This window comes from Scophthalmus maximus, chromosome 21 (genome assembly GCF_022379125.1).
Source record: "Scophthalmus maximus strain ysfricsl-2021 chromosome 21, ASM2237912v1, whole genome shotgun sequence".
Taxonomy (NCBI): domain Eukaryota; kingdom Metazoa; phylum Chordata; class Actinopteri; order Pleuronectiformes; family Scophthalmidae; genus Scophthalmus; species Scophthalmus maximus.
In genome coordinates this window covers 4811643-4829359 of record NC_061535.1, presented here as the reverse complement: position 1 = coordinate 4829359, position 17717 = coordinate 4811643, and the positions used below count along the sequence as shown (strand labels likewise).

Below are 17717 nucleotides of genomic sequence, written 5' to 3'. Positions count from 1 at the left end.
TGGAGGTAGCAATGATCGGGTCTGTCCTTCTCTGTATTTATTCTGATTGTGGTTGAAAGGTCAGGAGAAGTGTAGGGGAGAAGTGTAGGGAGAGTTGTTTAGTTTTTCACTGGGACCATTTCAGCCGGGCCCCAAAGAAAACTGGAGTTACACTATACTGTACAGTTTTTTTACACACACACACACACACACACACACACACACACACACACACACACACACACACACACACACACACACACACACACACACACACACACACACACACACACACACACACACACACACACACACACACACACACGAGTTAACAAATACCAAGAGACTCATTAAGGTTTTCAGAGCTCTGTCAAAAAAAACAACCATCACACTTTGAGGAGCACAGTCGGATGTTTGCATTGAGTTATGGGCGAGAGCACAGACGAGAGAGAGACGGTTCTTCAGTGCACTTAAAAGCGGATGATGCAACTGAATGGTTTCTTCAGCATTTGCAGTTAAAAGGAGCCATTTATTTTGGAGTTAAAAAACGATTTGGATATTGTAAAAATAACAAAGCCAATAATTCTCATCATCACCAAGCTGCATCATGCATCAAAGAAGAGAACACTTCTCATCTAAGAGCACTTTATAAATGCTTTACAGGATGGCTTATAAAAGTAGAACTGTGAAACACACAGTGAGCTAACAATGAGCCCGAGCAAAGGAAGGGGCAATAATAAAACAGGATTAACAAGACGCATAAAAAATAAAATCTCATTAAAAAAAAAACATAAAAAGAAGCCATGCCAGATTAAACGCATGTAGGATCAAAACCTGCTAAATAAAAGCAAGATTAAATCATAAAAGCATTTTAAGGGGTGATTTAAGTATAGTCCATAATCCTCATGAGGAGAAATGAGAAAACCAAGTGGCTTTGTATTAATTGGGTGTGTTTGATGTGGTTTTTCGCTGTAAGTAATGTGTTTGAAATACACAGGGAGAGGCCGTTATGCTCACCAAAGCCATATGAGTGTTTTTGCTACATCAGGCCATCACCTGAACCTGCACATGCAGAGGAGAGGGGGTGGTAGAGACCGTCAGATACAGAACAAATACTGTACACAGACGTATACAGTGCTGCCATGACAATATTGATTTCCTTATAGGACAAATTGAGTAAGAGAGAAAGTGCGTCGAAGATACTAACTGAACAACTAAAGTCTGAGATAGAGAAAGACAAAGGAAGATGGAGAGAGCAAAAAATAAAAATGAATGAAAAAGCGATTTGTTGACTGATGGAATACAGAAATTGCCCTGAGGGATATATTAATTACACACACACACACACACAATAGATTCAGCTGAGGAGAAAATGAAGATCAATGGCAGTCCAAAGTAAACCAGAGAGATCTTTAGCGTAGGGCCATCTCACATTAAGGCTCTTGAGGTTTGGGGTCAAAGATGCTGGATGCTGAGCGAGATTCATCATCCCCCTGCTCAACTCTAATTTAATTTTGTGTGTTGTATCCTAGCATGTGTGTGCAAAATACAGGACATATTACTAATGCTACCGTTTTGCAAGTCCCTCCGCTGCTTCCACTATCGATGATGATTACCTCTGCTGCCGACAAGCCTCAGCTGATGTTAGCTTAGTTCAAGACCCTTCGCAGGGAATTAAGCATTGTGTAGTTAATTGGTCCACAAACGGAGGCATGCTAGTAAGCCCCGTTGGTAAAGACAATGCCTCTTAAGCTTATAAATCTGCAGCGCACTTAAAGGCAACACCGGAAAGGTCAAATTCTTAATCCTCCCCCGTTCTCTCATTCACGAGGTGGCTGCTATGGGTTAAATAAAGAAATCTACAAATAAACCTTAGACAGTGAAAGTCCACTATAAGCCTTGCTTACATCATGCTATTCTCTTGACCACCAGGATGTGTTCTTCGTAGAAAAATGACGGCTTGATTTACAGCACAAATGAGCTGCGGTAAACCATTGTGTAACAAAAACAAGGAAGAGAATACCGTTCTCCTGGTATCTATCCCCAGTGATGGAAATTGCAGACGGTGGAACGGATGAATTGTCAAGAACAACCTCAACCTCACCGGAGAAAAACAATCCCGTTGACGGAGGAATAAAAGCAGCCAAAGAAGAGGAGTGATAGAAAAAGAGATCAAACAAGAGTGAACCTTGGACAGGCTTTCACTCTGGAGAGAGCTCCGGGACTTGAGAAGCATCAAAGAGGACATGCAGTTTGTCTTCTTTCTCGTCGATCAGTAAAAAAACACAAGCATCCGACAAGACATTTTACTACGAGTTATTTATCCAAACTTTACGGTTGTTTTCTCCTTTGGACTTTAGCCAGGCTGCTCGCATTTTGGCTGGCGTCTTGCTACTGCAGCGTCTGCAACCACCAGGGGCATGAAAATTGTAAGCAAGTAACAAATCTTCAAATTTGAGAAGGTGGCAATTTTGCTTGAAAAATGAATAAGCAAACCTTGAAATATGCATATTAAAGCAAAAATGCTCACTGGTAAGGATGCTAAGGGATTTGCTAAGGGATTTTTCACAAACTAACAGCTATGAACGTTGTGAGAGGATGTCACAGACACATGAGAGGTGGTTTGATGTCAATAAATTCATAAATGAGTGAGCTTTTGAAATGCAGATCTTGAAATATGCATATTGAAGTAAAATGCTCACTGATGAAGATGTTAAGGGATTTGCTAAGGCCTTTTTCACAAAACAACAGCTGTGAAAGTTTTGAGAGGATGTCCCAGACACATGTGAGGTGGTTTGATGTCAATAAATTCATAAATGAGTGAGCTATTGAAAATGCAAATCTTGAAATATGCATATTGAAGTAAAATGCTCACTGATAAGGATGCTAAGGGATTTGGGAAGGCCTTTTTCACAAACTAACAGCTATGAACGTTGTGAGAGGATGTCCCAGACATGAGAGGTGGTTTGATGTCTATAAATTCATAAATGATTGAGCTATTGAAAATGCAAACCTACACCCCTGCATATAATGATGGATGACGTAGCTGCAGTTTCTCCTACTGTACTAAAATGGAGCCAAAATATTCTGAATTCAAACGCTGCCATCTTGAGCAGGAGTCTGCATGGAGTCACTGTATCGAGATCCCACCAGTGCACCTGCCGGAGCAATGGTGAGTCAGTCTCAGCTGTCAATCATGACATCTCACCCTGTTCTTTTACCATGAAAAAACGAATTAAAACCAAACTTAAACATCAACAGGCAGAAATCATATTTGGGGGAAGAAATGTGGGCTTCCCTTGTTGGGGCTATGTAGTGTAGGTGCAGTTATTCCTTAACCCAATTTGTGAAGAAAAAATGAATTGAAAAAATTAGCGTAACATATGAAAACTACTTCTTTCCCCCGGTTATTAGCTAATGAAAAAAACACCTGTAAACGCTTGATGCAGCTATATGTAAAGTCTTTCATTTTCTCCATCCCCCACAAAAAACACCCCTTCAGCATTATCATTCAGTGTCACATACCACATTGAAATGCTCGGGGTGGATGATGGAAGAAAAGACACCTCAGGGGAAGAACAAGACAACTGGAACGGAGACAGAACATCACCTGAATACAGAGAGGTTTAAAGAACGCCACGGTGCAACGGCTACACAAAAGGAAGAGGAGGATCTATTTTCTGTAATGAGCCAGACTACACCTTGTACAGAGTGTACCGTCTGTCTCCTCCACACATTGCAGTCCCCCAGAGGATCCTTCACTTATTTCCTCATACAGAACTCCCATAAAGACAGTCCCACGCTGAAGCCGCGGGTAACTGACTGTGTCCAAGCACTTGAACCTTGCTGCCAAACACCCCAGCCAACAGCAGGATCCCTCCAAATTAACACGGCTGGCAAAGTTCAATCACTTCAATACCGTGCAGGAGATAAGGTCAATGGGATGAATGACTGGCTTTTTGGGAAGCAAATGAGTCTTGTGTCCTCTTTCTGAAGAGCCAGACTGGGAGAGAAAAGTGCTGCAGTTATTTCAGACAAAGGAAAGTCTCCCTGCTGTCTTTAAGAGAATCACCCACTCCCCCTGGACTGGACTGAGAGCAGCTCATCCAATACTGAGCTCAATCTCAACACAACCTGGCCACTGCAAATGACGATCTACAGAGGAAGGATATGACAACTGACTGGAAAGAAAAGGACCAAAGGGGGGGTGAAAGTGAATTAGATACAGGAAGCGGGCGGTGAGATAACACCATCCTTTCCAACTAGTTTCCTCTGACTCAAAACCGCACTTGAAATTTGGCCAGCAGCAGAGGTAATCACCTGGACAAATATAGAAGAAGCTGTAGAGAGAACATCTCCGATTCTGTCTCACAGTGGGTTCCATTTAAATTGGGAGGTCAGAGTAACAAGTGGAACATTTCAACAGGAACACCCTCTGAAGTCTCGGAAAGTCAGAAGAACCCTCACCAACGGCGACCTCCAAAGTCCAAGTTGGCTGCTCCAAGTGTCAACATACGGAGGCATGTCTGAGGCCGACAACACCGCACTGGCAACGCGATAAGAAGGAGGTCAATCATTGGTTCACGTATTGCAACAAATACTAAAGATGGCAATTGTCATAACATCTCATGGATTTTCTTTGATTTTACACTTAAAAAGCATTTAAATGCTGCGTTTAACTTGTTAACGACCAATCAAAGTGAAGAATATATTGGTTTAAAAAAAGATATTCACTTCAACATTATAAATTCAACGTACAGTAGATACCTCTCCCGTTTTCAAGATCTGCCAGGAAGGAAGGAGGAAAAGAAAAATGCGAATGTACTTTACAACCAAACACGTTGCGATCTCTTATCGTGTTGTTGCAATCATAGCGCAACATGCGTGAAAGCAGTAGCATTATATTTGAGTCTCAATCATTGCGTCATTCATATAGTACTGTCCAACTCTTAACTCTGGACAAGCTGCCACGGTGTTTGTGTGCTCAAAATAACACATTGGTTTCCCAACTCATACTGGAACATGATCAACTTGGATGCGGCATCATTCCCAGCTCTGACTTCCGAGATAAAAGGAACGGAGCATAAGTCTTCCTGTTGGCAACTCTTGCCACGTGCAGACACACACACACACACACACACACACACACACACACACACACACACACACACACACACACACACACACACACACACACACACACACACACACACACACACACACACACACACACACACACACACACACACACACACACACACACACAGATATACACATCCATGCAAGCAAGGTTATTGCGGAGAAACTATCTCTTCAGTCAGCTGGAAATGCTTCTGCGGCGTGTGAACTATGAAAGCAAGCGTGCCACAAGTAGCTGGGGCGGATTATTTTTCACTATCTCATCAGCCGATCCCGTGGGCTCAGCAGCTCCAGAGGATGCCGGCGCTGTGCAACTGCTGATTTGTCACACTCGGGGGAAATCAGAATCTTCCTCCATCATACGCCGTAAAGCATCGCATGTTTAGGACACTAAGTGGAGCTCGGGGGAGACTGGTGACTCGCTGGAACACACACAAACTGATGTCTTCACACCCATCGCCTTTTTTTTCCATTTTATTTTTTTGGGATGTTTGAGCACCAAACCTTTCTAATTTAATTAGATGTAACATCATCTACTAAGGGCCATATTAAAAACTAATTAGAAATCTCAGAATCTGTTGGTGGCTGTACAGATCTCCTCAACAGGCCCGAGGACATGAAAGAAAATTAAAGCATAACTGTGTTGATAGGAAGTCAGCGGAGGAAACATACATTCCATATGCTTCCAAACCCTCTCTGCAAAACAGCAAAGGGAGTAGACAACAACTTGTAAGTAAATATTTACTACCACATAGGTTATTTCCCCTTTAACCTTTATAAATCCGCTCCACTTCCTGTCCACCACACACATGTGGTCCTGTCTCAGAGGAGAGGTTGACATTATTAAAAGATTACAGCATAAAAGTCAGGCCAAGGCAACAAGTGTACCGCAACTCTGATGAAATAAAATGACTACATTCTATAGTGCTGCACTGACCTAGCCAGGTCCATTATACAGTATATACCGTTCGCGGGGGGGGGGGGGGCTGGAGCCAATGTCAGCTGACATTGGGCGAGAGGCGGGGTTCACCCTGGACAGGTTTGCCAACATATCACTGGACCAACATACAGAGACAAACAACCATTCACACCCAAAGAGAACATGCAAACTCCACACAGAAAGGCCCAAGTTGGTTCGAACCGAGATTCGAAACAAGAACCTTCTTGCTGTGAGGCGACAGCGCGAACCACCGCACCACAAAGCAAACAAACCCCCCGAAAAATTAGCCTAACTGTTGTAAACGGTTCAAATCAATTGTAATGCTATCACTGGCAGATGGTACTGGTGATATACCAGACTGTGTGCAATAGCAAAAAGGTCAGAAAGATTTGTCCTTCCTACTCTCAGACACACACACACACACACACACACACACACACACACACACACACACACACACACACACACACACACACACACACACACACACACACACACACACACACACACACACACACACACACACACACACACACACACACACACACACACACACACACACACACACACACACACACACGACTCAGACAAATAACACAGCTAATCCCCACCAAAACTGAATCACAGCCAAGAGAACACAACTGCCACAACAACAGGCCGACTTTAAATAACTCCGACCATGCAGGCCCACTTTCCTGGCCGCTACAAGAAACTACATTCATACTAAAGATGGAGGGAGGTGAGGTGATTAGCCACGTAAAGCTGTTTTAATGTTTTGCTGAGTCTCTGGTGTATGTGCAGTAAGACATTTACATCCCTGCAGCTTTGGGCTGTTTCATGTGAAAGACCATCACATGTTAACACAGGACCATACACTGGATTATTGCACTGAATAAACACCTTAGTCGCTGAGAAGAAAGGAATAATACGTGTCTGTTCAACACAATGGAGCTATTCAACAACCCGCAAAGCTGCGCTGGACTCGTTACACGTTTTCTGGATTCCCCCCCCCCTCAACAGGGAGAAGTTGGGGTCAATAGTTCATTTGTCTGGGAAACCGGCCTCATTAAAGAAACACAGCATCAGACTAGTACACAAGCTCAAACACAAGACTTTTCAATGTTCCGCAGCAGTTTACTGACTGTATTCAGAAAAGAATGTTTAGTAAATGAAGCCCTAAACTGAATTTGAGCAGGCACTATGAAAGGACATGACCTCAGGCCTGAACGTGGAGGTTGATCGGTCCCCATTTAGTGCCACATTAATAGAGGAGATGGCAGCGCAGCAGCCCAAAGGGACCGTCCTGCAACGAAGTGCAATATCCTCTGACTGCCCCTGCTCTGAAATCCAATTACGCCAATTTATCGATCGTCGTGAATAAAGAGCCAAACAGAAGCTGACTGACTTTTATCCTGCTTCAAAAATTTGTGCCATTTGTGTGTATTTGTGCCATCTCCAGACTGAGAGGCAAGAGGATAAATACAGGAGGTCAAATGGAGGTCAGCTCCATCCCAGACAGAGTGGCATCCTCTGCCACCTTCTCTCAGAAAGATCCTGGCCTCCCTGTGCGACTCCTGCTCCCTGCCGGCCTCCCTGTCACAGTCCCCGGAGCGAAAAAAAAGAAATAACAAATGGCAAGAAAAGAAGACAAAAGAAGAAAGCCAAAGCCTCGGAATGCATGAGACTTATTAGAGACATGGGTGATATCTGGGGAAAAAAATAAGTGTAGAGAGAGAGAAATGACTATGTACAAGTTAGTCAAGCGACACAGTCAAATAATAATGAGATCAGCCTCACTTGTCTGAACACAACATCACAACGTCAGTACAAAACACAAATTGACAAATTGAAACCGCTAGTGCGTCACCTTCTGATAATCTGGTACCATTGTTATTGGGATGAGGGCTGCATTCAAGAGGAAGATATTACTCAACACAAAGATTATGTTCGGGTGCAACGCACCCCCCAACAAACAACTGAGACTTATCCACAGACCATTGTTCACTTTCAAAATCTTGTTGTTGTTATTGTTCCTTTGACTCAACACTCGTCGGGTGGCTGGAGAAATGCAGAGCTTTCCATGTGCATGACGTATTCGTCGTGGTTGCAACTGAAATGAGTTTTGGAGGTTGAACCTTACAGGTACAGTAGTTGGCTTATCCATACGAGGGACTTGGGAGATACACGTGTAAAGTTCGAACACCCATAGCTAATTACCCACGAGAGTCACTCGTAGCTGGAGCTCCGGCCATCTTTTGCCGGCGCCTTCACACAGAGACACTGGTGCACGGCTGTTTCGACCCGTCATCCCTTCCCAGTCCGTCTCCCTCGGGAGCGCTGTTTGTTAAGTAGGCCCACGCCTGCGCTCGCCCCCCTGAGCTTCTGTCCTGCTGCTTCGTAATAAGCCTCTCCAGCTGGATGGCCACTGAGACGGTGGGGGCCAGAGGTTGAGCTGCTCACCTCCTCTAATTGGCGGAATCACGCTCTCGCCCCTTCAGCGCGGGGCAAAGCAGAGCAGATGCAAACAGAAGTTAATGAAGCTGTATTTATTATCTTGACCAAAAGAAGCGCTGCACAGTTCTTCACAGAGTTAGCCATTAGACGAAAAAACATGAAACATGCAGGATAGTAAAAAAACAACTACATGAGAGGCAATGCTGCAGTCTGCAAAAAGGCCAAACATGAAGTCTTGTTTCATTTTAATAGACATTAGGGCAGAGGAACTGAGATGCCTCTAGTGTGAATATGGACACAACAACATTTCAGAAATGTATTGAGGGTCTTCACAAAGTCATCTGTCTGAGAGTTCACTACTATAATTTTAGGAGCACCACTGGCATTCATCGGTATCCAGTGAAAATGTATCGTCAGTCAACCGTCCGCATTTCTGAAGACCTAATGAATGTGTTAAAGGTGTCATAAATCATTTACAGATTGATTTGATTTCTTAATCATTTGATTCATTTCCATTTTTTATTTTGATTTGAACCATACATGTTTGCTTGCTATAGCCTTCCTCTCACTTGCCCTTTTCTACATTTCAATTGCCAAGATGCTGTCAAAATGGGAACCCACACTTAAAAACAGCTCTCCGACGAGCTACTGTCAGTTAAAAAAACTACCTTTAACAGTGAGAGACAGACACTTGGCTTATTCTGGGTGATGTGCTATGGAGCCACGATGCCATTTACTGCATCTAAGGTCACCAGGGTCCGTAGATTAAGAGGCATTTTTCACAGCAGACATGTTGGCTTGTCAGAATAGGGGAAGAACAGGTGTTAACATTGACGACGCCGCCGCTCTGTTTAAGTGTCCCGGTGAGCCGTGACAGGGCGACAGTGAGTCAGCGCGCGCGGCACCACGACTCAGTGGCTAAATGAAATCCAGGCATCATTCATTTTTATTATTCAAATCTGTGTGTTTCCTACTGTGACATCAAAAATTGTGTCCTTGCCGCTCAAAAGGTGAAAGAAAGCCGACAGGAGATTCGAGGTTCACACCGTCCCCGAGCAGAGGGTTAATCAGGCAGCGCAAGTAAAAATGCATCTTTTGGTGCAACAAGGATGTGCAGGGGATTGTTAATATGTGCGGAAAAGTGAGACAAGAATGACAAATAATGACGTTATAGGCTAAAGTTCCCCCCGCTGCAGTGAAGTTACACAAAATTCCAGCTTTGCTTATCTGAGATTGAGAACTCATTTACAAAAATGATGCATTTTCAAAGCATAAACACATCATTGGTTCTGCAAAATTGGCCCAGTTATTACAAGATTGGGAAATAAATTCATTATTGGGTTCCGTAAAAATAAGGTTAACCCAATAATGTGACAACCTCCCGTTAATGTAATTATTCATTACACTACTGGTAGAGAGTGTATTATGTTATCGGTTAAGATATTGGATTACATTATTGGGAAATTATTACATTATTGACTTGTACAAGTGTCCTTGAATCTTTTCAGGGGCATTGATGGCCAACTTTTCATTATTTAAATTATTTTGTGAACAGAAGAATCATTGAGGTTTGCAACATCTGACAACTCATCATTATAGAGACCAATAATCCTGAATTTGTCTGTGTCTGAAACATCAGATACAGACAAATTAGATTCAGACCCAGAGAGGCCAGACAACTGTCCAAAAACTTCATCATACATCACCAAGGTTAATAACCAGGGTTAATAACTGGTTGAAAATACAAAACTTTGAAAGTTCAGCAAAAACACCAGACTTGAGCCTCTAAACTTGTATTGTCCTGTTAAGGTCGTTGTGTTATGGTGGAATATGGATCATGTTTCATTTTTAATTGTTGAACCGTTTGAAATAATAATAAAAAATAATATATGACATAGTATTAAAACGTCCCTAGCACATTAAAGTGCAGATGCACAAAGAACAAGCTGCAGTTCCACCACATTAAAACTTGAGGTGAAATTAAACAAAACGTGTAGGATGACAAGGCTCATGTGCATCTTTTTATTTACATATTCGTCACAGTTTGGTATTTATAAGAAAGACGGTAATATCAGTTAAGTGTTTCAACCTTTTTTTATGATTCAGCATTGGGGGGGGGTTATAATGGAGCATTTAAAGTGCCAGCTGAGGCTTATAAATTATCCCACGAACCCTTCAATGTGGTAATTTACAACTCTGCAGGGCTGACTCCATTGGAGGAAGGAAACAAATGTCAGCCATGCACGGAAGAGAAAAACTCACAGGGAGAGAGCTCGCTGCCGAAAACACTCCGCTACCATCTGCTGTAAACAAGCTTTCATATTCCTATTCAAACACTGTAAACTGTGAAGTGCTTTACACTTCATGTGAAAGGCAAATGGGTTTTTGCTAGCCTTCCGTGAACTGATCAGTCAGTTAGGGCATCGTACAACTGAGAGGTATGAATTTCTCTCCAGCTCTCTCGACTAGCTGCGTGGTATAAAACTGCATGTGCTGAGGCAAATCATACAAACAGTCTTCCTCGTAGGAAAGTATGAGGCTGCAATTCATGTTTATGTTCTTTATTAATCAATATGCCCCATTTTGTTCTCTTCCTCCGGACTAATTAGAATCCTTTGGTCTGGATATATCAGACAATATAGTACAAAATATCGACCAATTGATATTGAGTCTAAAAACCAAAAGTAGCAGCTAACTATCGCAAAAGACTAAACAAGCAGACATTCACATTCAATATTCCAGTAGCTCTTCTTTTGGCAGTTTTCTTGAAAATGACCAAGAATTGTTGCCATTTATTCCTTTTGGGATATAATAATCAATCAGAAATATCTGACATTTTTGGAAATATTCAAGTATCTATAGCTATAGTTGCTTGATCCCTTGCAGAGAAAGATTCCATACTCAAACAAAAAGCCAACCAGTAATATGGTATAATTGGCTTCACAATGACCAAGTACTGCTTGTGTGTAAATATAAATAATATTCTGTATCTGATTATATACATTCTGAAATGACTCCTTTACCTTTAATACTTTAAGAGCAGCTTGACTTAGTTAAAGGGCGCGACGACTCCTCCATCCCTCTGAATAAATTACAGAAACAAAACACTGGTGCCAAGGGAACATAATCACTTATGTATTCACGAGGCAGATGAAACAAACAAAATCAAACGGCACCAGCAAATTAAAAACAAACAGAAGAAGGATGAAAATCTCTGTGTTAGATGTGCAAGACATCAACAGCTAATTTGTCACTTTACATTTAGTATCTGGTGTTGTAACTTTCCTTTTAAAGCATCTAACGAGACATAACAACTTACTCAGGCTGCAGATAAAGAACGTGATTGCTTTCACGAGGAACTGTTGTCTAATAAATATTTGCCCGTGATTAGCTCAACATTGATCATCGACATCTTGCCGCAGTACACATCAGCCTCAACAGCCTGAGAGGCACAAATATATCTTTGATCATGCATGACAGCTCGGTGGGAGAATATTTTACAGCCCGGCAATTTGGGAATACACCGTCCTTGCTCTGAAACGGAGTTGGGGAAAATAAGTTTGATTTTAAGCATTACAGGCCAGTGGCTTCTGTCTGTTTTTTGTGGAGCAACTCTGTTATGCTCCTCAGAGTACAGCTAAGATGTTTAGTGCAGCGGCGTATCTACGCGTGGCATCAACTCAAGAACAGAAAAACCACGAAGGATCCCCGTTCAAATCTGAACACAGACATCAAACTCCACAACTAAATAGCTGATGCTGGGGCCTGGTACACAGTCAAAGGAACATTCTTGTGTTTTCAAAATCATAGGGTACAACCAAACTATTTAGAAATTTGTTGTAACATTAGATACACTGGAGCTTTACGAAAAAACGTCCCCCTGTTGTCCTGCTGAAAACAACACAAAACGGACACACTCACCCCACCACACATTTAGTGGCCAAACCCCCAACGGGGGCTTGTCGCAACCGAACTGAACCCCCTCTGAGTACGGGCTGTCAAAGGGGTGGGGAGGGTGGGACGGAGGGAATGAAGGGCAGGAGGTGAGGAGGAGGAACGGGGCCAGCACTCGTCGCATGTTAAGTGAGAAGCTGTGACACCGGGGAAGGGCCCCGAGGCCCACCTGACCCACGCAGACCTGACAGCCCACATGCCGAAACCCCGGGAGGGGCATCTTCCTCCTCACAGCCTCAGACTCTGCAGTAATAAATCATGAAATTTGCCGCAGCTCAAAACACCATTGTATTGCCTCCATGCGATGCCTCCATCTTTCAATCAGATGTCACAACAACAGAATTAAAGTACAAGCTCGGAAACAAATAAGTGGACTGTTGTGGAATATAAATGGAAAACCAAAGCTAATAGCATGGATCAAATATTTATAAACCGGAGTGTTTTGGGTCACTGAAACCTTGACTGCGTATGCATACAGATGTCATGATAATAACTGGTGAACTCGAATGACCAGCAAGATCACATGGTATCCACGCCCCAGTGCATACTGTGCTTTATCAACTGTTATAAACTGAACATCTGCTGTATTGAAGACAACTTGAAACTGGCGATTGAACCATAAAATCCTCAGGAAAATGTTTACTGACGCAATAAATCAAGTGAGAAGTAGAGTCATTTTCTCATAGACTTCTATAGAAACAAGTGGAGTCGCCCTCTGCTGGTCCTTCAAAAGAATACAGGTTTGAGGCACTTCGACATTTCCATTTTTCATATATAGTCTATGGTTGTACCTTCTCCAAAGATATGATTGCAAAATCCCTGTTTGAGTGCGGGTTAGTAAACTGTCTATTAACATGGCAATCCATCAAAGATTTTCTCACATAAACGTAAAATACTTTTAACCACTATGTCTGGTAATTACGGCTCGGAGGCCAACGTCATCGCCCTCCTCTCAAATCACTGTGTATGTCAAAGGTGTAAAAATGCTAGAAAAAACAAACACTGGCAGGGTAATCCCATCCCGTCTCACCTGAGCCTCTCCTCCTCCTTCTTTCGCAGCTTCATGTCCCGTTGGACCACTTTCAAGACGTGCTCCGCCTCGTCATCCGTCAGGCCCGACAGGTCCAGTTTCCGGCCCATCGTTCCTGGCCTCGCCACGCTGAGCTGCTGCGGCTGTTCCAGGACAGTAGGAGGAGGAGGAGGAGGAGGAGGAGGAGGAGGAGGAGGAAGAGAGGCGCGGGCACTGCTGCTCTGAGGGCCAAGGCTGGGACAACCCTGGAGAGAGAGACACAGATAAGAGAATTTTACAGTGTGTTCCAATTTGTGGAATCAGTTCACTCCTTTTGAGCTAAACATTAATAAGCCCACCATTTAACTTGCTGAAAATAACTCTTTGAACCCCTGACATTCAGTAAATCCATGATTTTCATCACGTTTTCACAAGAGCAAGCTGTTCGGAACAATTTTGTGGCGCCATGCAGTTGCTCGCTTGCAGCATGGACTTCAATGTCTGTGCAGCTGAGAGTTGAAGGATGAAGGTTTCCAAACCAATGTGCAGTGGCTGGAAAGATTTTTCTTTTTACTGGTTAAGGTCATTGCCAATTTGGTATTTCAACTAGCCCTGGAAGGAAGTGACTGCCCTGGTCAAATTTAATAGGCCGCATTCTAAATGTTCTGATATTTGTATGGTGCCTCGCGGGTGTTTTATGCAATACCCTAATTATGGTCTTAAGAATGGGATTTGCACATATTTGCACATTTCCTTAAGTATACCTGGCAAAAACTAAATTGAAATCAAATACAACAACCCTGCATCTAATCCAAATGAAGGTTATAAGGGTAAGATTTTTGTTGAAAATGTTTTTAGTAATACAGTATAAACAAGCCTTTCAGCAAATTAATTTTTCTTTTCTTCTACCAGGCTGATGTTATACTAGTGAAGATGAAAAGGTAGCAAAACATATTTCATCAGAAACAATCTCCATCCATACTGACACAGAAAAGATACACATCATGTAGCATTGATAACTTGCTAATGCTTTGAAGATAAAAAAATAATGTTTGGTTTAGCATGTTGATATTTGGTAATTGGCTAAAACACAAAGTCGGCACACATTTCTATAGATGGGATTTGACCAGATGATTGATTGAGCATGGCTCAAAAAATGTAAATTAGGATCTAAATCTAAACACAACACACTTCAACAGTGTAACTGTAGCTGAGTGTACAGTAGCTTTACTCTCCAGATCATAAGCATTCAAATTAGACATTTGTATGCATATGCCCTTTGTGTGACGAAGTGTTATTAACATACGACATGCAAAGCAAGTGGAAAGCTGTGAAGAACACAACACCCTTCTGTCAACAAACACAATATTAACATTTTAGGAGGTCAACATGTTTGGCAGTAATCCAGTTGCACCTAACATAACCGAATATTAGTGCATTTTCTTCATCCATATATTCAGCTATACAGAATATCAACAAAATCGTGTGTGCTATATGACTTTTTAACCGTTGACCTTTATTGGAACTGCACCGTAAATCACATTTAATAAAATAATTGATACGGTGAATGGATTCATATTTTTTAAGGAGGCGGATCTGATTTCGTTTGTGATTGAATGAACTTGTAAACAAAGCTGACACCCGTTATTTATGGAGTGCGATGGACATAAGTAGATTCAGAAAGAGGAGGAGGTAAAGAAAAGGATGATTGAGAAGCGAGATCGAAGGGGTCGGCCCATGGAAATAGAAGAGAGGGACGAGGAGGAGGAGGAGAGAAGCGGAGACAGATGGGGAGATGGACAGAAGGAGAAGGTCCATTAACTGCAGAGTCTAAACAAGATGGGAGAGCACTGGCAGCGGCGTGAGCAATGATGACTCAGAAGGCCAGACAATAATGTGCCTGCTATTATTGGCCAAATAGTTTCATCGACAGATCACTCGGCTTGTGTATTACCTTTCAAAATTCAAGAAGAAATATTATTTTTACTTCATTGATTATTATGAGATTCCGCTCCCTTTTTCTAAAAACATCTTTTAACAATATCAACGACAGTTTGGTTGTCCAAGAGCAACTCCGCGGTAGAACAAACTTTGGTTCCGTTGTCTAAAATTGAACAGTGGCGGTCATTTTGATGAAGGAATATTGTTTTTGAACTTCTCCTTTTCCTCCTTACAGACATCTCCATCAGGCGCTCGCAAAAGTCATTTGAATACGTAGGAATATGTAATTCACAAGGGCAAATGCAAACACAGTGTGAGCAAATAGCTTTTGTCACAATTCGCAGCTACAGGACAAGAAAAAAAAGAGGTGAAAAATTCTCTCAGTCAGACTCAGACACCTTGTATCACACAGGGAAAAATCCAGACAATTCCATTCAAAAGTCCTCATTCAGCTGCAGTGATAAGAGACCTTGCCCTTGCCTCTGAAAAAGGCTGCCCAGTCTGAAAGAATACAAGTTTTTCGTACAAAGTGTTCAAATACACTTTCAGCCACACGTGGACGCTCTGTGGCGGCATGTGTGCCGCACACATATTGAATATGTGCTTTCAAAACACACTTTGATACTTTTACCACATGGGACCGATTCCAACTACCACAGTGAACGGATCTGTCTACATCACCTGTGCCGGTGTTGTGTGGATCTGCAGGTGATAAACAGACGCATGTGACCGCAACAACCTATTTTTGCCAGACTTCCTTATACTTCCTACCAGCTGCGACGTCCTATTCGGTGAGCGGGGGATTTTTTTCTTGATTTGTCTTAAACACCACCCTTAAGTGAATGACGTCCCCGAAGCTGCCACGCCCATCTGCTCTGTAGTACAATACCAACATCAACTGGCTGGTCAAAAAGAATATGAATTTGTCTCTGGTCTCCGTTTCTTCCCAGATGTATAGAGGAGATAAATGCACCATAACTGAATGGCCATTATTGTATAGCCACGAGGGATGGCAATTATTCAGGCCTTCTTTTTATAGTGAGTGGTGTCAAGGACAGGCATGGAGCTTAATTTATATCTGTGAGAGTGTCTGCCTCTGAAGCTTTAGTGACGCACACACTTGGGGGGCAGAAACAGACACTGAGCACACAGAGAATCCATTTTCACTTGTGACAGTTTGCAAAGGTGATGCACACAGACAGTATAGACACGCAAACATACAGGCACGCCATGTCTCAAAAGCGGTGCACTGCCCTGCAACACAAAACAGCACAGATGAGCTTGTTAGTCTGTGCATGGTAAAGAGTAGAAAACCCCCCATTAAACACAGGCACTGATTGGAGACCGCCTCAGTGGTTCAACGCGTCACCGGTTTTGCTCAAGTCGTTCCCAGTGGAGACGGGTTGTGTGAGCTTAAGCGAACAATGTCGGTGAAGTGATGTAAAAGTGAGCTGTGCACATTTGCCATTGAGTTTAGAGCCGGCCTTTTTTTTGAGCCAGCTATGAGACTGTGCGCAGTGCGTGATCACCAAACAGCCTTAATCTAGCTTCAGAAGCCTTGTACGGCAAAGACAAACCTCTGGATTATCACATCACTGTTGATCTCTGATCGGTACACTTCATCAGCATGTGAGCATGTCTCAATACAACCAACTCTATCCCCCAGACATAAACAAAAAAATTTGAAAAAATTTGAAAACCCTCGTTATGCTCAGATCTGCTATTTCCTTAGATTTTTCAAATGATCAATTCTGGCAATATTTCCACATGACCTTATGATAACGTTAAGGGAAAGACTGTGGCTACATGTCATTGTGGTTGATGTGGATGCCAGGTTTTGACAAGGAAGAGGAATGACCAAAGATCTCTGATCTGATCTGGTATTTCTCAGATTGTATTTGCTTTGGACATTTACAGTCAACAAAGTAACAATCAGCCGGACGATTCGGAAGGGAGAATTGGTAAATGTGCCTTTTGCAGCTTATTATTTTGTCAGTCATAACTTTTGATACAAAATGTAAAAATACAACTTTGGTCATTACTGTTGCATTTGGACTTGCACTACAACGAAGCATCCTACTGTAAATCTGTTATATTAAAATAGCAACATGTCCAGACTGACACTCTCAGTGCTGTGGGAGAGGGAGAGAGAATAGGGAAATAGGTCACACTGATGAATCTCTCTGGAGAGTGAACAGAAACCTGTCTTTTCCACCAAAGGATGTCGCATAAATCAACCATGTCTTCGATGGAAATATGCAACCACTCATACCAAATCATCGCCAGGTTATGCTGCACACA

General features: G+C 42.5%; 1 protein-coding gene across 2 annotated transcripts in view; it reads right to left on the bottom strand.

The window, feature by feature from the left end:
* The window catches only part of myripb (myosin VIIA and Rab interacting protein b), a 98061-nt gene that overhangs the window by 77495 nt on the left and 2849 nt on the right, over nucleotides 1-17717 (bottom strand). For both annotated transcript variants that reach the window (XM_047329956.1, XM_047329957.1), the window contains exon 2: nucleotides 13497-13741. In XM_047329956.1, the coding sequence (XP_047185912.1) occupies nucleotides 13497-13606 (110 nt within the window). In that variant the 5' untranslated portion in view covers nucleotides 13607-13741. The remainder of the gene's footprint in view (nucleotides 1-13496; nucleotides 13742-17717) is intronic.